Source organism: Eurytemora carolleeae, unplaced genomic scaffold (assembly GCF_000591075.1).
Source record: "Eurytemora carolleeae unplaced genomic scaffold, Eaff_2.0 scaffold18, whole genome shotgun sequence".
In the NCBI taxonomy this organism is placed as follows: Eukaryota; Metazoa; Arthropoda; class Copepoda; order Calanoida; family Temoridae; genus Eurytemora; species Eurytemora carolleeae.
In genome coordinates, this window is record NW_019396537.1 from 284,655 (window position 1) to 309,984 (window position 25,330).

The 25,330-nt window shown below is 30.8% G+C and overlaps 1 protein-coding gene across 1 annotated transcript in view; it reads right to left on the minus strand.

Moving 5' to 3' along the window:
• Nucleotides 1-4,334: 4,334 nt before the first annotated feature.
• LOC111705046 (intersectin-1) overlaps nt 4,335-25,330 on the minus strand; it is a 49,417-nt gene continuing 28,421 nt past the window's right edge. The window contains exons 26-43 of the mRNA XM_023477474.1: nt 21,675-21,766; nt 20,818-20,891; nt 20,491-20,544; nt 19,481-19,541; nt 18,871-19,005; nt 18,389-18,544; nt 18,072-18,211; nt 17,886-17,938; nt 17,023-17,058; nt 16,856-16,881; nt 15,738-15,816; nt 14,899-14,983; nt 14,310-14,368; nt 12,902-12,988; nt 8,917-8,982; nt 6,845-6,952; nt 5,783-5,858; nt 4,335-5,593 (exon numbers count right to left, since the gene is read on the minus strand). Coding sequence (XP_023333242.1) covers nt 5,524-5,593; nt 5,783-5,858; nt 6,845-6,952; nt 8,917-8,982; nt 12,902-12,988; nt 14,310-14,368; nt 14,899-14,983; nt 15,738-15,816; nt 16,856-16,881; nt 17,023-17,058; nt 17,886-17,938; nt 18,072-18,211; nt 18,389-18,544; nt 18,871-19,005; nt 19,481-19,541; nt 20,491-20,544; nt 20,818-20,891; nt 21,675-21,766 — 1,457 coding nt within the window. The 3' untranslated portion in view covers nt 4,335-5,523. The remainder of the gene's footprint in view (nt 5,594-5,782; nt 5,859-6,844; nt 6,953-8,916; nt 8,983-12,901; nt 12,989-14,309; nt 14,369-14,898; nt 14,984-15,737; nt 15,817-16,855; nt 16,882-17,022; nt 17,059-17,885; nt 17,939-18,071; nt 18,212-18,388; nt 18,545-18,870; nt 19,006-19,480; nt 19,542-20,490; nt 20,545-20,817; nt 20,892-21,674; nt 21,767-25,330) is intronic.

A 25,330-nucleotide genomic window follows, 5' to 3' on the forward strand; every position in this document is an offset into this window, starting at 1 on the left:
TGTGGATCTACAAAATTCAACCCCCCTCTGTCTCTCTCTTGGAATTATAATAATGACACGCGGCATTCGGGAAAATTCAAGTCCGCGACGCCCTCCCCAGAAAGTCTCCCTCCGGCCCATGCCTACTTCAGGACATTCTCATACTCAAGGAATTATTTTTGGGCGTGAATTTAATCGATCAAATTCATCGAATTGATTTATGTCATTGTCACGTCGCTTTTAATAATTATATTATGCCAACAAGCATGTTGAAGAGGAGAGAGGGGAGGGGGGATTGATAAATTATGGAATTTAAGGGTAATCCGGGTAATGAATATTGATTTTTGACCAGTGTTTCTAGAAGGGGGGGGGGCAGCAGTCCAATACCCCCTATGAGTAAAAATCAGGGTGCTTCGGGTGCTGGGTGTCCCCTGATTTTATCAATTTTTATACTTTTCTATTCTATGTGCAAATTGAAAATGAATGTCAAAAATTAAATTTTTATAAAAGTTTATCTTTATAATTGTAAATTAAATATATAAGATGAGGGCTTGTTGTTTTTATAACCTAACAAACTAAGCTGAATTTGTTAATTTACTTAATAATACTGATAGTAACAGAATTGATCCGCTTTATGGCGCCAAATTTAATTCACTTTGGCCATACAGCACGGTGAATATTTATAAAGGAGCAACAGTTCAACAGATCATGCATATATTAAATATAGAGGAATTTAAAGAAGCTGTCAGGAGTCTATGCATCCTTGATGAAACCTGGAGCAGCTTTGCTGTTGCAACCTTGCCGTTTCCTCCAAAACTAGTCAAGATTGATGCTGAAACTAGTCCAGTCAGACTATATCCAGATTCTTATAGATCTCACAACTAGTATTAGAGAACTGAACAGAGCAGATGCGTATCCCATGAAACCCAAGGATATGCTCCACCTAAACGACCATCTCAGACTCATGATGGGTAAATTCTCGGTGGAATACTTCAAAGTGATCTACAAAATCACTGAGTGCAATGCAAAGAGCAAGAACGATGCTATAGCTCTAAGATCAACCTAGAGAAATAAACTTATCTATAATATAACGAAAATAATAACGAAAAGTCAAACTTATATAATTTCTAATGCATTTATTTCTTCTCCTGTTTATTGAACGAAAAGTCCATTTTTAACAATAGAAATATTTAAAATTTATAACCAAAGTCTAATGCCAATTTTCATACTGTTATAAATTACAAATTAAACTCTTCCGGTGCCAGTCTATCTTGTAATAATCTGTTGATATTAAATACTCTTCAAGTGTCTATATCCTTAAAGATTGAACTGAATCTCATAATTATAAACTTCCAATATTTACAAGGTTGATTTTGTTTTTTTTTGTTGCACTTCTCCTTGATGAAAGGAGATTAAAAAAACACACGGATCTGCATTGTTTTTCTTGTTTCCTTTTGTTTTTTAGTTTTTTTTATCTACATTTTGTTTCTCACTTGTATTTAATAGTAATGTACGAAAAGTACTTTACAAAGGCAAATTTTAGTGTCATGTTTGCTGCTCAATACAAGTTTATTTATTCACAACGGAGCTGTCGATATCAAAGATCTCAAATTTTATATATTCCTAATCAAGTAGAGAGTATACATGACAGCGAAAAGCCACTTGTTAACCCAGTATTTTTTTTTTTTTTGATAATTCATGTATAAAGGTATTAACGTTGTTTTTTAATAAAAGTTTGAAGAAGAATATTTTTAATTATATACAACCAAAAATGTTCCCAAAAAATAACCATCAAACAGCTGTGCATGTATAACTATAAGCAAGTATAATGCACTAAATGCTAAGATATACATGCAATTGATCAAATCTCTAAACAATGTTATTTTTTATCAGAAGAATAACAAGAAACTTCTAATGCAGATTTATTATGTTAACTCTTACTCCAACCCTTTAGGGGTCCTAGGAGTAATCCAAAAACGTAACTAAAAAAGTTATGTTACCAACCAAAAATAATCAAACTTTAAGAAAAAGTTATAAACATGTTGTATAAATAATATAATGGGACCACAGGTTTTACGTTAGTTTGCATTTTACTTCCTCAGGCAATCTACATTCTACATTCTATCTGATCAAGTATTGCATTAAAAATCCATGTTTCCCGTTTTGAAAATTGAATATTTTTATTTGTAGTTTCTCTACAAAAGTGACTCGCGCATTTCTTGCTTCAGAAACGATGGAGAATTGAAGGTTTTAAAGGTACATTGGACCTGCCACTCTATAAATGGAAGGTCACTTGAAATTATGCATGAATTCCATTTAATATAAATACATTGTATAGAAAAAATCCTTTAAAATCTCACTTTTGCCTCTTAACTAAAAAAGTTTCATTAAAAAAGCTTTAATAAGCCCCCCCCTAACCAAATGTCTAGTTGCGCGCCTGGTCACGGCTGAACTGATCGGGCTCAAATTTTATGTGCATGACCTCATATACCCCATGGAAGGTTTATAGATGCTTAAAATTACGAAAAACGATGTCAAAAAGTTTTTTATTTTTGTTAAATTTTGAAATACGCGAAAAATATTATTAATTCGGCAAATTTTTGTTGCTATATTGTTTTATTTTGTATTAAAGAGAAGAAGTTGAAATAGAAAATCATATATATACGCCATGTATATACTTTGCTTGCCTGCCGCCTGGGTGTCTGTTTGAATACCAATAAACATCAAAACTGCTGAACTGATCGGGTCCAATCTATTGTGGCAACTCACGTGACAACAGGGAAAGTTTATGACTGGTAAAAGTAGAAAATTTGACCGAAAAATATGTTATCTTTGAAAATGCACCAATTTATACATACTCAGAAAAATCCTCGAAAATTTGAGAAAGATTACAAATGGCCACTTTAGGTCTTCGAGCAGCAGTAAAAATTAAAAAATTGTTTTTTGAACAGAGGGCGCGAAGCTCCCTAAAAGCCTAGTTTCTAAATATTTCAAATGAGCCGCTTGAATCCTATACAGTAGAGGTGAGATCTAATCATTTAGTTTCAAAAGAAATCAAATTAAACCTTTCAGTTCCATTCACTTAGTACAGATTAACTGAAGCAAAAACTATTGCTTTTTCTCAATAGAAAGAAGATATTTAAGAATAAAAAAAAGAATATAAAAAAGATCTAATTAATTTTCTTTTATTCTATGGAAATTGTATTTTTTTTTGTATATTTTCTTCCGAAAAACTCCTTAAATATTATTTTTCCATGGCTAAACATCTGATTGGTCATTTTAAACTTTGTGAGCGATTTAAAGCGATCTTCTCAATATTATTTTGTTTAATAAAAAATTGTTACACACACCTACATCTATTTGAACTAGTACAAAATATTACATACTTTTTACATATATAATTTACACAAATAATCAAAAAATCAAAATCAAAAAAAATCGGGAACAAACATTCTGTTAAAACATGATGCAATATTTTATATTTACATCTTGTCTGCTTTTTTATGGCTTATCAGCGGGAAAAAAAACTAAATCAAGATTGTCCTAATTTTGTGTCAGACCTGACTTAGTCTGGCAAGGAATAAAAAAATACCTCGTGGAAATACTTATTAATCAAACAGATGGTTAATTCAGATTTTTAGTTTTTCTAAAATCTGTTTTCCCTTAACATTTTATGAAATTTATTCAAGGGTGTGTTGGTGTAATTTCAACTGACCCCTTATTTAAAGTGTTGCATGAAGTCAAGAATTATAAGATTTTAGATAGAACAATAAACCCCAATTAACCTTTCGGTGTGTACTGCACTGATTTGCAGTACACTGACCGAAGAAATAGTGGGATTTAGTGGAGTGTGAACAAGAAATTACGTCGAAGGCAACTTCAAAACAATTTCCAAGTAGACTAATTGTAAAAATCAACGTGACCGAACTTAAAGAATTGGAGAGAGGTCGCTGAACTTTCTAACGCTGGTTCAAATCCTGAAATACTGGTTAAATTTTAAAAATTCATGAGGATTTGAATTGGTGATTCAATAATTGAACCAATGGTAAGTAGTTAAGCGACCTCTCCTATTCTTTAAATTCGGTTCCAGACCTATAGTTCAGGCTTGGTCAAAGAGGTGTAATTGACATTCTTCAAAAACTAAATTTTATGTGATTTTAATGTCAAACATTTTTAAATACAATAAAAGGATTCTTCACTCTTCACAAATATTTGAAAACATGCAGAAAATAAAAATATTTAATTGCATGAAAAAATATATTAGGAACACTAGACGGTATCTCTTATCAAAGATCAATTTATCTTAAAGTAAAGGAAACTTAAAAATCAACTAAAGGAACCATGAACACCTGCCACAAACTCCGATGTTGTATCATATTTGAAATTAAATCTGTTAATTCAAATATTCTAACTTTGAAATATCAAAATATGTAATCGTATGGTTGCAAACATCTAGGGATTAGAAAATATCGCTTGGTGGTAAAGACTCAATACAATGAAATTTTGATCGAATATCTCAGGCAACTGTCTAGTATAGTGTTCCAAATTTAAAAATAAAAAAAGTGATGAAAGTGTAGGGATTAAAAAATAATCGTTTGAGGGGAGTGTTCAGGGCTGGGAACTTTAGAATGGGATATGCTTAATCTGAATTACCTATGTGGACACTTATAATTTCCTGCTTAATCTGTTTTATGGATATCACTACTAAATTCCGGCTAATGAGAGTTCTCTGATCAAATGGCGCGTAAAATTTTAAAAGGCAGCTGTTAAGTAAATATCTTTCATGCTAGATATGCAGGGCGGTCCGCGTCAATGATCTATCTATAACTATCTGATATGTGGGTTTCTAGCAAAATATATTGGTAAGTTGACCCGGATCTGTGAGCAGTAAAATTGGCAATCATGTGCATTGAACAGTCCCTTTAAAGAGATTGTAAGCGTAAATTCAATTGATCCTCCATGCAATGAGGGGACATCCCGATTCACAACGGCACCCTTAAAACCTTTTTTTGTTCGTTGTGTACAGAAATATGTGTGTGTGGTGATTAAAACAGGAAACACTTCGAAAAATGCTCCGTCGCAGAATTTCTTCTGGGGTAATTAGTCACTTCAGCCTTCCTAGCTATGTACAATGTACATCATTGAAATCATCTCTGGATTGTTCAGCAGATCGACCCATCCTAGCATCCCGGAACAAAACTCTTTGGCTTTTAACCTTAGGAGATTTTATTGGAAGGCTGCTTAAAAAACCCACGGTTGTTGCTCTCTGTATTATAATTACCAAGAATTGCAATCCTATAGTCTGTCAGCTTTAATTAGCAGTGTAAATTTACAATCTTCAGCCAATTATAAATATTCATGGACAATTAATGAATCATTAGATTTCTTTAAGCTTGTTTTTTCCTTATATAAGTTTTAAGTACACGAAGAACATACAAGGCTTTAAATCGGGCTTTCCCCTCTTTGAATGGAGGGTCCCTTGAAATTACGCGTACAGTCCCTTTAAATAATAAAATGAAAATAATGGTGAAAAAGGTGATGGTATTAATTGAAAAGTTGGATATCTAGTTTTATTGTGAGAACTCCAGATTCCGCTTCTAACAGCTTGACAGTTCTAAACAAAACAACAATACATAAAAAGAGTTTAAAGGAATTCAAGTCTAATTGTCACAAATGCAAATTTTCTAATTCTAAAAGGTTTAAACTTAGACTTCTGTTAAAAAAGAAAGAAGCTTATGTAAAAATTGTTACTTAGAAAGAGGTTTCAAGGGGTCCGTTGTGAATCGGACATGAAAATGATTACCTTGAGATAGGTCCCATCTTTGTTTTACACTCCTCCGCAATATCTCCAATCCTTAGTTCTGCTCTGCCAAGGAACTCTAAACAATTCGTTTCAACTTTATGTAGTTGTCCAATACTTTATAATGGGGGGGAGACATATTTTCTTGGGTAAACTTTCAGAATATCCCAACCCCCACTCTCCTTTAGAAATTTTGGATATTGTATTTCTGTGCAGAAATTTGTTTGTAAAATTTAATAAATATTTCCAAACTGGGCAAACCCCCCAACCCCCTCCCTCCTTTAGAAATTTTGGATATTGTATTTCTGTGAAGAAATTTGTTTGTAAAATTTAATAAATATTTCCAATTTTTAATATATGTAATAAATATCCCCGAGTACTATATCAGGGAAACCTGATACCTTATCTATATTCCTTCTGATAACTGTTATCATCATTTTTTGCATACTTCGTAACCAAATAAAAGATTAACTTTATCGTTCATGAACCTTATAAATATAAATATGTACTAGTTGGGTGCCCGCTACGCCGGTCACCCTATTTGACCTGTAACCTTATTTTCAATAAATAGTTGGTTAATTGTAAAATCTAGCGTTGAATAGACCTGGCTTAAACCCTAGGTAGAGAAGACAGAAATACAGTGCGTTTTCTGTAGACTGGCATTTTGTGACATATATAAGAAAAACGCTTGATATAGTGCCACATAACTTTCTTACAAAAAAAACCTTTAAAATATCAAAAATCTTGTTGAATTTTGTGAAACTTGATTATAAAACTTATTTAACAGGATGACATAGGGAATATAGATATAAACTTTACTATTTCAGCTTTATACTGTTGCTCTCCAATCTCTCTCAATTTTTTGCGGATTTAGTAGTCTTAATTGGCTCATTTTCAAACATATCGACATCTTTTTCCGGGCAAAATTTCTCATTTTTGACAATCCATAAACCTTCCCTGTAGGGGATATGAGAATTGCATTTTGGATACTGGCTGACAGACAGACAGACAAACAAGCCAAATGTATATAAAGATAATAACAAATAAATTTTTTTTGAAACTTACCATTAGGAGCAAAATAGTCCCTGTCATAAACTGTTAAGCACAGAATTTCCTCTTGAATATCTCGCAAAAGAAACTGCATACTAGTGTTCCAATGTGGGCTTGTTGTTCCTGAAATATATATTTAGAAGGAACTGTATTCTAGTGTTCCAATGTGGGCTTGTTGTTCCTGAAATATATATATTTAGAAGGAACTGTATTCTAGTGTTCCAATGTGGGCTTGTTGTTCCTGAAATATATATATTTAGAAGGAACTGTATTCTAGTGTTCCAATGTGGGCTTGTTGTTCCTGAAATATATATATTTAGAAGGAACTGTATTCTAGTGTTCCAATGTGGGCTTGTTGTTCCTGAAATATATATATTTAGAAGGAACTGTATTCTAGTGTTCCAATGTGGGCTTGTTGTTCCTGAAATATATATATTTAGAAGGAACTGTATTCTAGTGTTCCAATGTGGGCTTGTTGTTCCTGAAATATATATATTTAGAAGGAACTGTATTCTAGTGTTCCAATGTGGGCTTGTTGTTCCTGAAATATATATATTTAGAAGGAACTGTATTCTAGTGTTCCAATGTGGGCTTGTTGTTCCTGAAATATATATATTTAGAAGGAACTGTATTCTAGTGTTCCAATGTGGGCTTGTTGTTCCTGAAATATATATATTTAGAAGGAACTGTATTCTAGTGTTCCAATGTGGGCTTGTTGTTCCTGAAATATATATATTTAGAAGGAACTGTATTCTAGTGTTCCAATGTGGGCTTGTTGTTCCTGAAATATATATATTTAGAAGGAACTGTATTCTAGTGTTCCAATGTGGGCTTGTTGTTCCTGAAATATATATATTTAGAAGGAACTGTATACTAGTGTTCCAATGTGGACTTGCTGCTCCTGAAATATATATTTAGAAGGAACTGTATACTAGTGTTCCAATGTGGGTTTTTTGTTTTAAATAATTATAAATTTAGAAGGAACTGCATACTAGTGTTCCAATGTGGGCTTGTTTTTCCTTAACGAATTATATATTTAGAAGGAACTACATACTAGTGTTCCAATGTGGGCTTTTTGTTTTAAAAAATTATATATTTAGAAGGAACTGCATACTTGTGTTCCAATGTGGGCTTTTTGTTTTAAATAATTATGTATTTAGAAGGAACTGTATACTAGTGTTCCAATGTGGGCTTGTTGTTCCTTAAATAATTATATATTTAGAAGGAACTGTATACTAGTGTTCCAATGTGGGCTTTCTGTTTTAAATAATTATATATTTAGAAGGAACTGTATACTAGTGTTCCAATGTGGGTTTTTTGTTTTAAATAATTATATATTTAGAAGGAACTGCATACTAGTGTTCCAAATGAGAACCATACGTATTATACGTACAGTAGAGGATACCTGAGCCCAAAACTTAAGACAGGGTATCGTTATGAAAACCAGTTTTGGAACCCGGGTTTCACAAATGGGTTTACCCAGTTTTGTAGATATCGATATTTTTGTTTTGAAATATTATTTTATTTAGGTTCTTCATATTCTCCATTTTTTTTGAATCTCTTCAATCAAAATCTACACAAATGTTTAGACCCCAAAAAAGGAAACTCGGGAGTTTCGTTCAACGATACTCTTTTAAATTTCAGGCTCTGAGAGTTTATGTACTATTGTACTGTAAGTGTAGGTTACTGTATAGGAATTATTGTTGAGTATAGGTTACCTAAGGGCTGAGCCCGAAATTTAAAAGAGTATCGTAGAACGAAACTCCCGAGTTTCCTTTTTGGGGTCTTAACAATTGTGTAGATTTTGATTATAGCGGTTAAAAAAATGGAGTATATGAAGAAATTAAGTAAAAGATATTTCATAACAAAATATTGATATCCACAAAACTACCTAACCCCATTCTTGAAACCCGGGTTTCAAAACTGGTTTTCATAACGATACCCTGTCTCTGTCTGAAGTTTTGGGCTCTGAGAGCCGTATTGTACAGTACAGGGTACCTGCGAGCCTACGTATTGTACACGGTGTAGTACAGGTTCCCTAGCTGAGAGCCTATGTAGTGTACACAGCGTACTGCAGTATATGGTACCTGAGAGAACCGGAGTTTTCTGCTCCTGATATCCAATAGTTGCTTCACAGTAAGGATCGATATTTCCTATAATATTAATATATAGTTGATTGATTGTCGTCTTTGCTCTTTTATTTGATTTAAATGCCGCACAGAATTCTGTATTTTGTAAAAGTTTTAACTAAAAAATGTGGAAAGTCGAAACTTTTATACCTTAAACCTGTGGCTTAGCGCTAAGAAGATTTATTTCCCAATTTGATTTCTCATATGCCGAAAATGGATACTTTCCCAGATTTTACAGTTCAATTTAAAACTTTGTGCAGTGCAGATAGTATTATCGAGTATTGATCCCTTTGGACACATTTTCAGAATGCTTTATTTCAAATGTTTTTCATTTCAAGAATGCCATGAATGATCCACAAAGCTAAATAACTAAAAAAACTGTGAGGTTTTGAATTCAAATTATTTCTAAAGTTAAAACAAGAATCTATTGGATTATTCTAATTCTAAATAGAAAAAACAATATAGCTCATATTTCTGCCGGCCTTTTAGAAATATGATGTGCATTTTTTGAGGCACTACATATTGCATGGTAAGTAATAGTTTGTAAAACAATATTTTGACATAAACAATAATTAAGCTGATAGTTTTTATGTATCAAATTAGAACTTTAACATAACCTCTTTTATTATTTATAAAAAATATTGTTTTAACATAAAAATTTACTCAATGATGTTTAATGAAAAAAAACATGCAAAGACGAAAAATTACATTACACATCCGTGCAAAAGACAAACAAACAATTAACCATCATTCCGTCAATCAGGGCTGAGAGCCTCTGTAAAAAATAACTACAAATACGATAGACAGTATACCCTAGGTCACATGAACATAAAAGTGTTTTACGGTATAAAGAAAAAATATATTTCATTTAAAAAATATTCGGATTAAAAAACTTTTGTCTTGTTAACTCTCGGGGCTTGAAGTAGGTTTTGAAAAAGTGAAAACTCGTTGAGAAATTGATGCGTTAACAATATTTTTCGGTCTCAGCAAAAGATGTTTTTGAAAATCAGCCAAAAAACTAGTTTTTTTGGAATTTTTTATGTCTGTGATTTGATTATCTATAAACGGATTATTAAGATTTAAATTGAGTGTTTAAACACGAATAAATATAGATTTAAAGTAATTTATACCACGGAATTTAGATATAGTTTCACCCTTTAAATTAATAATATTTGTTATTGTTTACCTTCAGGTTTTACATATAACAAATCCCGACAAAATAATTCCTTCTTTTGTTGTTTTTGATTTTTAACAAATATTTACGACATCAACATTAAATAATCAAGTATTTACAAGTTTCGGTTTCATAATCTAAAATATTATCATTATTATTAGTTTGATTAGCCTCATCCTTATCATTATTATAATAATAGCACTGAATTCATAAAAACTTTCATTCACTTTTTAAAGAAAATTATTGAGTCCAAAAAGGAAGACAAAATTTAAAAATTAAATTTTCATGCAATGTAATTTTTTCATATTGGGATGCATTAAAAACTGACTATATATATATATTGAAAGGTGTTATCACAATTTACTATCAATGTGGGAAACGGTTAATATGATTAAAGGGACTGTATAATTGATTTCAATAGGTGGGATATACAATCCACAACGTAGCCCTAAATGTAACTTCAATCTAAGTGACAATTAGAAAGATATCTATCTAAAAAACAGTTAATTCTGATAATTTCCTTTATTGTCTCCGACGCATAAATGCAATTGTTACTTAAAAAAACCGCGCGATTTAAAAATAAGAATACCTCCCTTATTAATCACCGTTGTGAATCTGATATGCCACTCTATAAATGAAGGGTTACTTAAATATCGTTTACAGTCCCTTTCAGAGGAACTTAATATTCCCGAGGATCTTTTAATGCACAGTCCATATGTACAATGTACAATCCATAGAGTAAAACAATACAGATATAACACTAGATGTCGTCTATTCAAGATTTGGGGGTTTTTTGTTCACAATAACCCTGAGGCAGAAGCCCAACGGAGTTCCGCGCAGGCAGCATCGAATTACAAAACAGAGAGGGAGCATGCGCGTAACTCCTTTGGGTCTCTGCCTCAGGGTTATTATGAACGAAAAAACTCCAAATCGTGAAAAGACGACATCTAGTTTTCTGTCTGTATTGTTATTAATCTATGGAACAATCCTTTACCTTTAAGTTTAGGGCATGCAAGATTGGAAGCAGATGAGATAACCAGGGTTATCTTTCCCTCAGGACTAGATTCGAGGCTAGCTACAACCAAAGGATTAGTTGAATTAAAAAAGAAAAAAGAAAAAAAAATAATTAAATAGTTTCTACGAAAGGGTAGTTGGAACAAAACAAAATTTTAGTTTCTTATCTTTATAACTTTTCTACCTTCGATATTTCAAACTTTTCCAATTTGATCTGGCAAAAATTCTTAATTTGAAATATCAAAGATATACGAAATCAGGTTGCAAACAATTCCAATAACTTTGCTACCTGATTATTAAAACATTTGATACTTCAAATCTTCACTACTTGATTTTTGTAAAGAATTAGCATTGTGTTACCTAATCTTTTTTTTAAAGAGATTTTTTTGTCCCCAGGACATGATCGGGTTGTTACGATCAAATCTCGGAATTTTTTCTATTGCGAAAGTTTGGTGTTTTTCTGGGTTTTTATATTGATCTACCAGGGGTTGTAATCTGGCAGCACATTCATCCATCCACGCTTCATTCATTCTGAGAAGAGGGTTGACAATATTCCAGCTGCCTAAGATTCTTCTTAGGCCTGAGAATATAGAGTGCAGGAATCCTTCTGATATACTGGAATGAGGCCCGGGTGCCGTACTGATAGGAAACATCACACTCATTGCTCCCTAACATCTGTAGGCCCGGATTGGATACCCCCAGGTACCTATAGCTGGCAACCATAGACTCTCCCTGCTTGTCCACCATTCCTCTCTTCATCGTCATTCACTTGGATCAATTCCACTTGAAGCTTCTTTCTTGTTGAGCAGAAAGCACGCACCCTTTCGCTGCGAGAGTTGTTGACAGCCGCCCCTCTGTCCTCCTACATCCGTCAGGTGGTCATAACTGCTAAACCAGATGACGGCTTCAGATGTTTTTGAAACCACAGGTTTGTGTGGAGTACGGGAATCGAACCCGTGAACACCAGCCTGGACACCAATCCAGTTACTGGCTGTGGACAAGTGTGCTTAACTTCAGTGATCTAACGAGAACTGGTGTCACACACTCTCCACCCCACCCCACAAAACCTAATCTTAATGATCAAAATAAAGTTACGTCTGCTAGAGTATATTTTATGTCAACGAATAAAGACTGTTTTGTTATATTGAAAAAGGTTGCTGTGTCTGTACTATATCTGTGAGAGTAACAGTGAGGAGAAAATACTGTACTGTGTTTATAAACGAATTTAGGATTTTTTAAAGTACTGCACAGTATGCAATAAAAACATTAACAAACAAATTCTGAACTCTAGCAGACGGATTAACTTTCCTTTTAGGCATCACCACACAAATCAAAAAAAACATTTAAAAAGACGATTTTAAAATCGTCACTGAATGTTTATTGGGACACCCTGTATGTATCTCATGTTTATTGTTTTTGTGTTATGTGCGAATATGTACAGTGTACACTGTACAGTACTGTACAACTAGGATAGGGAATGCATGCAAACTAAGCTAGTTATATATGTACAAAAAATGTTGAACAAAAAAGCAAAATAATTAAAAAGGAGGCCTCACGATTTTTTCTTTGAAGCCAGCCTATTAAAGAAATTTAAAAATTAAATTGACAAAAAATAACAATAAAAAATGATGAGTTAAAAAAAGCGATACGATAATCGACAAAAATAAGAATATCTACAGCTACCAAGCAACTACCATGCAACAACTTTGCAACCATCATGCAGCTACCATCATACGACTACCATGCACAGCTTACCCTCCCTCCCTCTCCTGCTGAGAAAGTCAGATTTAACAACTATTAAGAGAAGTCGTCCTTTAGCTTCACTCATTTCTACAGCTTGTACTGAACAATAAACAATGACCAATGACCAATGACCAATGACCAATGACCAATGAACAATGAACAATGAACAATGAACAATAAACAATAAACAATAAACAATAAACAATAAACAATGAACAATGAACAATGAACAATGGTTTATTAAAAACCCTTGTCGGAATATTTTTGTTTAACATTAAGAGTAATATCAATACCAAATATAATGATTTTGAGGATTAATAAAAAATATTAATAAAAATAAACAGATATTACAATTTTTCCTCAAAGTTTTTCTTTAACTTAACATTTCTGGCTTTTTTTTTGTTAGTCAGAAACTTGTTCAAATTCTTATTGCTTTTCGAAGTCTAAATATTTTTGGGTCAAAATACTGAGCTTATACATAGGATAGAGTTCTAAACATAGACCTTCATTGCAGCTGCAAACCTAAAGACACTTATTTCTTATTGATTTATTATTTCTGAGATTATAACATCAAAAGCCAAGTTTGTGTTTTCTAAACCGAAAACTTCTGATTTTGATTTATAAAATTTAATTTCTTTTCTTCAATTGCCTCTTTCTTCAAGAAAAAATCAGCAATATAATTTTATCTTAAAATTTTGTATTTTTAGGTTAAACTGTTTTCATCTTTACAGTACGTCCTTCTGATTAGGGCTGGGCAGTGATGGTCACGTTCTGACTTTGTTTAAGCCGTTTGTTAAAGTTTTTTTTGTTTAAACTAGCCAACAGTTACCAACTTTTCAGTAAGCCGTTTTTTCGTGGCTCAGAACTGAAATTTCGTCGTTAACGATATTTTCCGTTATTTCTTAAAGTTGCCGTTTGTGAACGATCTTGATTTTATTAACAGCGCTACAGGATCAGACGTTTTCGTAAAGTCTATTTCATATAAAAATAGCGATAAACATCAGAAGAAAACATTAAACAACACCAAAATACGTAAAAAGACATCAAAACCAACCATTTTTAAAATTTCTTTAAATCGCTTTTATTTTGAATACATCTTTTTTATTTATTTTCTTATTTTCGTTTGTTATCAATTTCAAAATTAACTGTTTTTGTCGTTGGTTGTCAGAATAATACGCTATATTTAAAAAAAAATGCCCAGCCCTACTTGTGATCTCTTTTTCATTCAAATATTGTCTTCTTTATAAAGATTTTTCACCAAATACACAGAAAACCCCGGCCATTTTTTAAAAAACAGAAGTATTTGCAAGATTAAATTTTATCGAACGAATCGAATTAACCTTCAGCTTTGTTTTGTTCAAAGTTATAAGTCATCATTTAACTTTCATCCTTGGTGTGTAATTTTGTTTTAACTCTTTACCTGTTTTCTGTTTGGATAAAAACTCTGATTCCTCTCTTCGAAAGTGTTTAATGCTTTCACTAAAGAAAAATAAAGAATATAATGATAAAAAATAAAATTCTTTTTACTATTTATATAATTTCATTGCACAATCTGTGCGTTAAATTCAATCTATTTGGAAATCTCAATAATCAATTTTTAGCTAGAAAAACAAGGATTTATTCATAATTTTTATTCAGACTACGGATACTTGAAATCTTGTCAAAACCATTATAAACGGTTTACAAGGATATCATTTCAAAGTTCATCAGAGAAAAGATGACAATAGATATCATCGTTTTTACTACTGTAATAAATACAGTGATAGTCGATTAAATCAATACAATGAAGACGACTTTTTATCAAGCTTTTTCGAATAATAAGTTTACAAGCAATTAAAGAGAAGCTTTTTTAATTGACAAGCTAATCTTTGTTTCCATGTTTTTGTGTGCTGTTCAAAAGTTTGATATAAATCAAAATTGAATTTGTCTTCATTATATAAACAACAACTAAGATGCTAATTGTTTCTTTAAAAAGAACTATTCTACTAATTCTGAGATTGTTAAATTACCTTATTTTATTTAACCACAAAGTTCTATCGTTGGTGGACAGTGCTTCTAGTCCAAGAACAAAATCTCCATATTTTAAAGAAAACCCTGAAATGAACAAATATCATTAAGATTATTAAAACTATTAAGATCATTAAAATCATTAAGATCATTAAAACTATTAAGATCATTAAAACTATTAAGATCATTAAGATCATTAAGATCATATATATCATAAAGACCATAAAGATCATAAAGATCATTACGAGCATTACGAGCATTACGATCATTTAGATTATCAAGATCGTTAAGATCATGACGATCGTTAAGATCATGAAGATCATTTAAATTATCAAGATGATTAAGATTAAAATTGTTGAATGGTGGAAGTGTTTAAACCACAATTGATTTTTTTTTCAAAATTAAAGACTTTGATATCTTATTCATAGTTGATCAGACAAAGCATTAAAGCGTACCATTGTGAATCGTCTAATGCCATCTTGTTCAGGTCACTTGCAATTACATGTACAGTCCGTTTAACGATAAAATAAATGTGAATAATGTAGTAAAAAAATAAAGAAGTTTAAATATTTTGTGGTTATGTAGACTTGACTGAAGTAACTTGACAGCCTGTTAAATTACAGCCAGCACAGAAAACAAACGTTTTTTCTTCTTTGCAGCATCATTTAGAGTTAAGACTAGATAATCTAATTTTGACAACCTAATGAATTGCTTGCATGATAGAGACCTGAGATTTGAGTATGACTGATTTAATGCCAAAATCTAAGTGTGACAAGCCTAATAAACTTCGTGTAATTTGTCATGCTCCCCCCCCCCCACCAACTTATTAAAATGGGTCAACCTGTAGCTGGATCCTGGTCCGAGGCTAGAGACTGTTTCCTGGTCCCTGGACCAACCTCTAGTCCACTCAAGAACAGAGGCTGATAAAATACAATACAATACAATACAATACAATACAATACAATACAATACAATACAATACAATACAATACAATACAATACAATACAATACAATACAATACAATACAATACAATACAATACAATACAATACAATACAATACAATACAATACAATACAATACAATACAATACAATACAATACAATACAATACAATACAATACAATACAATACAATACAATACAATACAATACAATACAATACAATACAATACAATACAATACAATACAATACAATACAATACAATACAATACAATACAATACAATACAATACAATACAATACAATACAATACAATACAATACAATACAATACAATACAATACAATACAATACAATACAATACAATACAATACAATACAATACAATNATCATGTTCATCATGTTCATCATGTTCATCATGTTCTTCATGTTTATCATGTTTTATGTTCATCATGTTCATCATGTTTATCATGTTCATCATGTTCATCATGTTCATCATGTTCATCATGTTCATCATGTTCATAATTTTCATCATGTTTATCATGTTCATTATGTTTATCATGTTTATCATGTTCATAATGGTCATCATGGTCATCATGGTCATCATGTTCATCATGTTCATCATGTTCATCATGTTCATCATGTTCATCATGTTCACCATGTTCATCATGTTCATCATGTTCTTCATGTTTATTATATTTTATGTTCATCATGTTCATCATGTTCATCATGTTCATCATGTTCATCATGTTCTTCATGTTTATCATGTTTTATGTTCATCATGTTCATCTCATGTTTATCACGTTCATCATGTTCATCATGTTCATCATGTTCATCATGTTCATCATGTTCATCATGTTCATCATGTTCATCATGTTCATCATGTTTATCATGTTTATCATGTTTATCATGTTCATCATGTTCTTCATGTTCATCATGTTTATCATGTTTATCATGTTCATCATGTTTACCATGTTTACCATGTTCATCATGTTCATCATGTTTATCAGAGGCTAATCACATTCGATATTTTTTCTTCTTTAAATTCTAAATTTTTTTTTCAAAGATTGATTTTTTTAATTCCACGGGCGCAACGCCGGGCACTTCAGCTAGTGTTCAATGTTCATACTGTTTATCCATGTTTTTTGTCAAGTTTATAATTTTCATAATGTTACATAAGCCTTATACCTGTTGTTAGAAGAAGAAAATCGTTGAACAAAAAACCTTTCATAAAAAACACAATTAAAATAAGAATTGAAAATTATTTTCAGAATTGAAATTTAGTTTATAAATTGAATCATTATTATCCGAAATTAATAAAAGGAGAGTTTTAGAAAATTATAATTATAATCAAACAATCCATTCAGCTTTACTGGGAACACATAAATGCCCTAATATTAAAAGAAATGGGATTGGTCAGACATTTCTAATGACTTCAGAGCTCCCAATTCTCTATTTCTTATTTTACTATTATTTTACTATTATTTTACTATTTCCTTCAGATTTCCTTCCAAATCTTTTTAGATTTATGTCGTTTGTGGTTTCAAAACCATATTATTTTTTCCAGCCATTTTTGTTGGATTAGACATTGAAATAGAATTCTTAGAATTCACTCACTCATAAATTATGCTTCCAACATTATCCAAAGTATTCCCTTTAGCACTTCTTTTTTTTATATCGTAAAAAAGCTTTCATAAAATAAAAATAAAAATAAGAATTTTACCAAAGAAATATCTATTCACAAAAAAAGTTTTTTTTATGAAAAATAGATAAGGATTTATCAACAAAAATATTTGTGTAATTTGAAATGAATAAAAAAATTAGGAACAATTGGTAAAATATGATAATAAGAATATTGGACAAAATATAATTTAATCGTAAAAGAATCGTAAAAAATATCGATTTTTATTAATCAATAATTGTGCCTATCAGTTCTTTATCAGATTTTTATTAATCAATAATTGTGCCTATCAGTTCTTTATCAGATTTTTATTAATCAATAATTGTGCCTATCAGTTCTTTATCAGATTTTTATTAATTAATAATTGTGCCTATCAGTTCTTTATCAGATTTTGTTTTATGCAGCAATCCACAGTGCAGAAACCTGCAAAACAAAAACATAATAAAAACAATTTCAAAGTGTAAAAGTTTTGATTTGATTTAGAATTGTTACTTTAGGTTTGGGGAATGGGAGGAGGGCATAATGAGAGTCTGATTTTATTTTCTATTGATTTTACCTCCTGGGACCTACAGAGTTAGTGAGAGAGTTGAAGGTGATCTTCTCCTGTATACTCTTCTCTTCATGATGGAGGTCCACGTGGATTTGCAACCATTCCAACCTCTCAGAGTTCTCCTTCTCCCTCATCCCTTCGTTTACCTGGATATATAGCATACACAGGATACCTTGAAAATCAGTATAAAGGAGAGGTGAGGGATAATTAAGTGACCCATCACTAAAAAAATTGCATGCGCAATGCCCATGATTCACTTTGGTACCCTAAACAGCTTTAGGGTTCCATTCTGATTTGTAGATTTCCCTTCCTCATAAAAGTACCTGTTCACAGAGTGCTTTAGCTCTATCCAAGGCCTCCTTGGTATAGTAGTAGTCAGGGTGGTTCAACGGGGTATTTTTCAATAGCTTTTCCACCAGGAGAGGGTATTCAGTTACACGCTTTACAGGCTTCAGGAGGTAGTAGGACAACTGCATACCCTAAACAATACATATTCACTAAGATCACTTATCCTTACATACTACATATATCCTTGTGAGACTGAAAAAATCTAGGCTAGTGGGACTCGATGAAGAGAGCGAAACCCACAATAATGAGTTCCAAACCTTGATTAATAAATTTTCCCTTATATTTCTATATTTAAGTTTAAATTACAGGACAGTGTGGTGCAGGACCGAGTAATATTTTCTAATTTGAAATTTGATAATGCCTGAATGAAACATCGAAAAAAGTTGATTTATTGTAAAACATGGAATAAAGTTGATTTAAATTTTAAAAAAATATTTTCCAGGCTTAAGAAAATTACCTCACTACGAGGATGAGCTTGGCATTGCTTGAGAAAAGTATTAAACTCAGTATTAGTCTCCACCAGCTTCTGTAGCAGGGTGCCAGAGTTCTGCTGGGAGGAACAGAACCTTATGTACGCCGTCATTGTCGGGAACTAAATATATATAATATTAGCTCAAGTGCCCATCGTTGCCCGTGTAATGATTTTAAAAATCCCATTTTTGAAGAAAAAAATCTAATTTGGAAAAAAAATTTGATTTTGGGGGAAAAAACTATTTTTTTTAGCCAATGTTACCCCCAAGATACCGATATGTTCCCTCAAAAAATGTCAGCCCATTCGGTCTAGCCGTTTGGCCAGCTATAGCTGACATATACATAAATATATGGGCGAAGAGCTTTATTAATTAATTAATTTTGAAAAGTCCTTATCAGTCTAAGTCGATAAGCCACTCGACCCCTCAGCCACTCTCTCTAAATACTGAGATGTGAGCGCTTAAGTGTGGAAAGAGTAATCGGCAAAATCCTGATCGATTTTTACATGAGAGCGTGCACATATTTTGGTTCAAAGTACTCAGCAAAAAAGTGGGAATACAAAATACAGCCTAATGAACTTAGATCTGTAAACTTACATTTTCACAAAGTATATCTGCTACCATAAAGTCCGAACCATTAGATCCACTTGACCCAGTGCTATAAAAGAAAGTATTGAAAAATAAAAATACTGAATGTTAAATCATACGATAGCCTTAAGTGACTGCAAGCACAAATTCAAGTGTCCCTCCATAAATACAATGGCATGTCGAATTTACAACGATACCCATAAACATTTTTGTCAAATCAAAAACTAATAAAATATCCGTGATATCTCGAAAAATTGGTTATGCTTAAAAGTTTTATCTCAATGAAATCAACTTCTGGATTTCTTGCGTTAGAAACATTGTGAGAATTAAACATTTTTCAGGCTAAAAAAACGAGGATATCTAGAACATTATTGATTTAAATCGTCCTGTTGTGAATCAGACATGCCTCTTTTTTCAAATAGAAGTTCACTTGAAATTAATTTCCCTTGACAGTACACGACATATATTAATTCAAAATCACTTTTTCAAACTAAACATATTCAACACTTTTTCCTTGAACATTTCTTTTTGATTTTGTAAATAAAAAATAATATAAAGATTAATATATCCCAAGATATCTAGAATGAAAGCTAGAAGTGATTTTTTTATTTGTTAAATAAAATGTGAAGTGTCCGAATTTAAAGAATTTGAGCCGCGTCTTAAATCCGCCTAAAACCGGTTTGCAATTGAGCGCCGGCTTAAATCTTGAAACATTGAATACAATTTTAAGTGAAAACAACTAAATTTGAGCCGCGGCTTAAATTTAAGCCGCAGCTCAAATTCTTTAAATTCGGCCTCGGGTTTGACATTTTTTATCATTATTATACTTAAAAATAGATTTCTCTTTTTATAAAAGTGGGTTTTGCATAACAAACAAACAAACATTTTGTAAATGCACCCAGCAAATAAAAGAGATAATTAAGAATTAATGATTTTACTTTCACATTTTATTGATAATAATGATAAAATAACGATAAAAAAAGAAATGTAAGAAAATTTTTATATTATTTTTTATTTACCTTTTTCTAATCCTAAGAGATTTGATGAGCTTGGTACTGGCAATTACTAGCTCTCTGTTAAAAACAGAGTTTTTAAAAAGAAAGTTTTTTCAACATGGTTAAAAGGCGGATGGGTACATGGGGGGTTTCCTCAATTTTGAAGGGTGTCAAAATAAATACAAGTAATTAATTTGAAAAGGTTAACTACACAAAAAAACTTCATAAAAAGACTGTACGGATAGCTTTCAGGCATATTTTCATTAATTATCATAACAAATTTTAATTTTACATTTCTAACATAAATCAAATTTATTCTTAGGTCAAATTTAAAAACGACTTTGGCTGTTCCTCCAATTGATGAAAAGAATATCAAACTCCTGTTTCGAGAGAAGATTGCTGTTTCGAATAGGCTTAATAAATACCTAAAATAATAATATCAAAATTATTTTCATTTATTGGTTTAAACGAACAGATATAAATTAAAAGTTGAAACAAAATTATTAACTAGAATTGTATATCCCTTTTTTCTTTGCATCCCGATGTCGTAGATCTTTGACATTTCAAACTATGAATTCTGTTAGATCAAATAGTATTTGTTTCAAATATGAAAGTTTACACCATCAGGTTGCAAAGAAAAGGGAATGAGAACATTTGAGTTTGTGGCAAAAATTTACTCATTAATCCATTAAAGAAGTGTCAGGTCCAATTTACAATAATACCCGCCATCTTTTTAGGATAAATAAATAGCCATCTTTTCAGGATAAATAAATAGCCATCATTTCAGGATAAATAAATAGCCATTGTATTTGTCTCGGAAACTTGACTATTATTAACTGTGGGTTCTCTATAAAATTAAATTGCAGATATCGCGATAATTCAATATTATTTTTAGAATAAAAAGCCAACAATATTTTCCACATTGTTACCTAAATTAAGAGTTATAATTAGAAGAGAACTATTCAATTCTTTAAATGACGGGTCACCCCTATAGTTTCAGTAGAAGTAAATATTTCCATTTAGTGTATAGCGCCGATATAAGGATTTATCTCATTTATCTCTAATTGGATAATGAGATAGATAGAAAGATAGATGTTACCTCCGAACCCTGATTGAATCAGGTGATAATGGACTCGGCATTGGCATTGGCATTGTCATTGACATTGGCATTGGCATTGCAATTAATCTTTAGTCAATAATGTTTTTACCTCGTGCACAGTTTTAATTGAGTCTAAATATCTTTCCTCTGTAGAAAATATTTCTGCAATCAGCTGATCTCGTTTCCGAATCACCACTGGGGCTAAACAAAATGTATTACTTAAACGGTGATCCGCAAAATAATCTGAGGCCGACTTTAAAGAATTTAAGTCGCGGCTTGAATTTGAGACCAGACGCGGCTCAAACATGGTTGCAGGTTCCTCTTAAAATTATATTCAATGTTTCAAGATTTAAGCCGGCGCTCAATTGAAACCAGTTTTTGGCGGATTTGAGACGCGGCTCAAATTTATTAAATTCGGGCTCTGGAATGTAAAAACCACAAATTTGCCAAAGAATTTGTTTGAACAGACAAGGCATGAAGCTTTAAAAATAATTCTATTATAAACTGAAGTAAACAAAGTTTAATTTGCGAAAATTAATATGATTCCTTGTTCCCCAGCCCTTAAAAACAGTAATATATTTATTATTTTCAACAAATGTTTACAACTTCCTAACCCTCAATGCAAAATTGGCAATGATCTATTAACAACAGTTAAACCCTTTATTGCCATCTCTATATGGAGGGAATTACTTCAAATTAGGCTTAGTCTCTTAAAGGTTTTTTATTCCTCAACTTTGAATATTAATTAAAACTAAAAAGGAAAAAGTTCACAGATGCATGGAATCAAATATGCAATAAAAAAGATTGAAGGATTGAGTTTTTTCCACAAACTGATCTTTTTTTTCTAACTCCTTCATCTTTGCAACACGATGTTGTATACCTTTGATCTTACACATTTCGGTTGCAAAAATATAGGGATTAGACAATATGAGTTTGTGGTAAAAACTCATCACTAACCAGGAACCCTAAATATTTATTTATTTAATGTTTATTTATCTTTCTTCGAAAATATAAAATAAAATTTTTTTTTAACTCCATAAAATAGTCACAGCAAGGATTCCAAAATTCAAATTAATTATCTATTACAAAAAGTAAATATTTTATGAAAAAAAAACAGAAAAAAGATACTTAAAAAAATGTTGATCAATAAAGATAGCATGTTTTACCAAAAAAAAAAATTAAAAAAGAGTGTTTAGTGAATGTTGCCGTGGGGGTAATTAAGTGCAAAATGGGATCATAAAAAAAAAATCCGCAAATAGAATTTAATGAACATATCATTCAGCATTTTAAAAAGATGAAGTAAATTGCTTTGGTGAAAAAGAGACAGAGTTTTAAATGATCCCTTTCTAATGAAAAACATTTTCCATTTAACTACAGGGTGTCCCACGAAACATGACAGTTGGTGAATAGTTTAAAATGTCTTCTTCCATAATATGTTAAGTTATTTGAGACCAAAAAGAATAATGAAAAACTATTATGTGGCAATAATATTATAGTAAAATTGATTTCAAAGTATAGTATATTTGAATAAAAGATTTTTTAACTATATAAACGGCAAAAAAATTTTAATATCTAATACAGTATATAGAAGAAGACATTCAAAACTACTCACAAAAGTCTCATCCTTTGAGGATAATCTTCATAAAGGTCTACGACATTGCGTTGCAAAAATGTAGGGATTATAAAGTCAGAATTCGTGGCAAAACTCTATTTTCTTAATATACACAAAATTTTCAACAACTTATGCTTATAACAATATTGTGCCCATCTGCAGAAAGTATGTTGTCTCATTATTCATTAACCTAAAGAAAAATCTGGACAAAAATATTGGGAACATTTAAGCTTAATTTAATCTTATTCTATAAATGAAGCCAAATATTTTGTCGATAATTAAACTTGTAAACTTATCCCTTCTAAAAATCCTTTAATTAGATGGCTTCTCAAAGCATAAATTGCGTTTTAGACTGAAATGTAGTTTTCAACTATTACTCCTATAATTATACATAAGAGAGTAAAAAAATGTTTGAATTTCTTTCTAGTTTAAAGTAAATTTTCTTTACTCAATTTGTGCTAAAATTCAAAACTTCTCAAATTTGAGCTAAAATCAAAACTATTCTCATATTTGTGCTAAAATCAAAACTATTCTCATATTTGTGCTAAAATCAAAACTATTCTCATATTTGTGCTAAAATAAAAACTATTCTCATATTTGTGCAAATATCAAAACTATTCTCACATTTGTGCTAAAATTCAAAACTTCTCATATTTGTGCTAAAATCAAAACTATTCTTTATTTGTGCTAAAATAAAAACTATTCTTATGTTTGGGCTAAAATAAAAACTATTCTCATATTTGTGCTAAAATCAAAACTATTCTCATATTTGTGCTAAAATCAAAAATATTCTCATATTTGTGCTAAACATCAAAACTATTCTCATATTTGTGCTAAAATAAAAACTATTCTTATATTTGTGCTAAAATCAAAACTAATCTCATACAGTGAAACCCTTAATAACGAATACATCGGAAGAATTTATCAAATGTCGTCTTGACAATTTTTCAATGAGTTTTATACTATATTACGTAAATTTCAGAATTTGCGAAAATAAATAAATAGCCAAAAATATGCGGGAATAATTTTAAAAAGTTCCATATAATAATTTAATTAAAAAACTAAATATTGCAACATTCCATTATCAGAAAGTGAAGAATACGACATTTGAGAAATTCGTTCGATGTATTCGTTATTAAGGGTTTCACTGTATTTGTGCTAAAAATCAAAACTATTCTCATGTTTGTGCTAAAATAAAAAACTATTCTTATATTTGTGCTAAAATCAAAACTATTCTCATATTTGTGCTAAAATAAAGATTATTCTTATATTTGGGCTAAAATCAGAACTGTTCTCATATTTGTGCTAAAATAAAAACTAATCTCATATTTGTGCTGAAATAACTAAAAAACTATATTCTCATATTTGTGTTAACATCAAAACTATTCTCATATTTGTGTTAAAATCAAAACTATTCTCATATTTGTGCTAAAATCAGAACTATTCTCATATTTGTGATAAAATAAAAACTATTCTCATATTTGTGGTAAAATCAAAACTATTCTCATTTTTGTGATAAAATCAAAACTATTCTCATATTTGTGATAAAATCAAAACTATTCTCATTCTTGTGCTAAAAATCAAAACTATTCTCATATTTGTGGTAAAATCAAAACTATTCTCATATTTGTGGTAAAATCAAAACTATTCTCATATTTGTGGAAAAATCAAAACTATTCACATATTTGTGCTAAAATCAAAACTATTATCATATTTGTGCTAAAATCAAAAATATTCTCATATTTGTGGTAAAATCAAAACTATTCACATTGTGCTAAATCAAAACTATTCTCATATTTGTGGAAAAATCAAAACTATTCACATATTTGTGCTAAAATCGAAACTATTCTCATATTTGTGCTAAAATCAAAACTATTCTCATATTTGTGCTAAAAATCAAAACTATTCTCATATTTGTGGTAAAATCAGAACTATTCTCATATTTGTGATAAAATCAGAACTATTCTCATATTTGTGGTAAAATCAAAACTATTCTCATATTTGTGATAAAATCAAAACTATTCTCATATTTGTGGTAAAATCAAAACTATTCTCATATTTGTGGTAAAATCAAAACTATTCTCATAAATATGCTAAGATCAAAACTATTCTCATATTTGTGCTAAAATCAAAACTATTCTCATATATTTGTG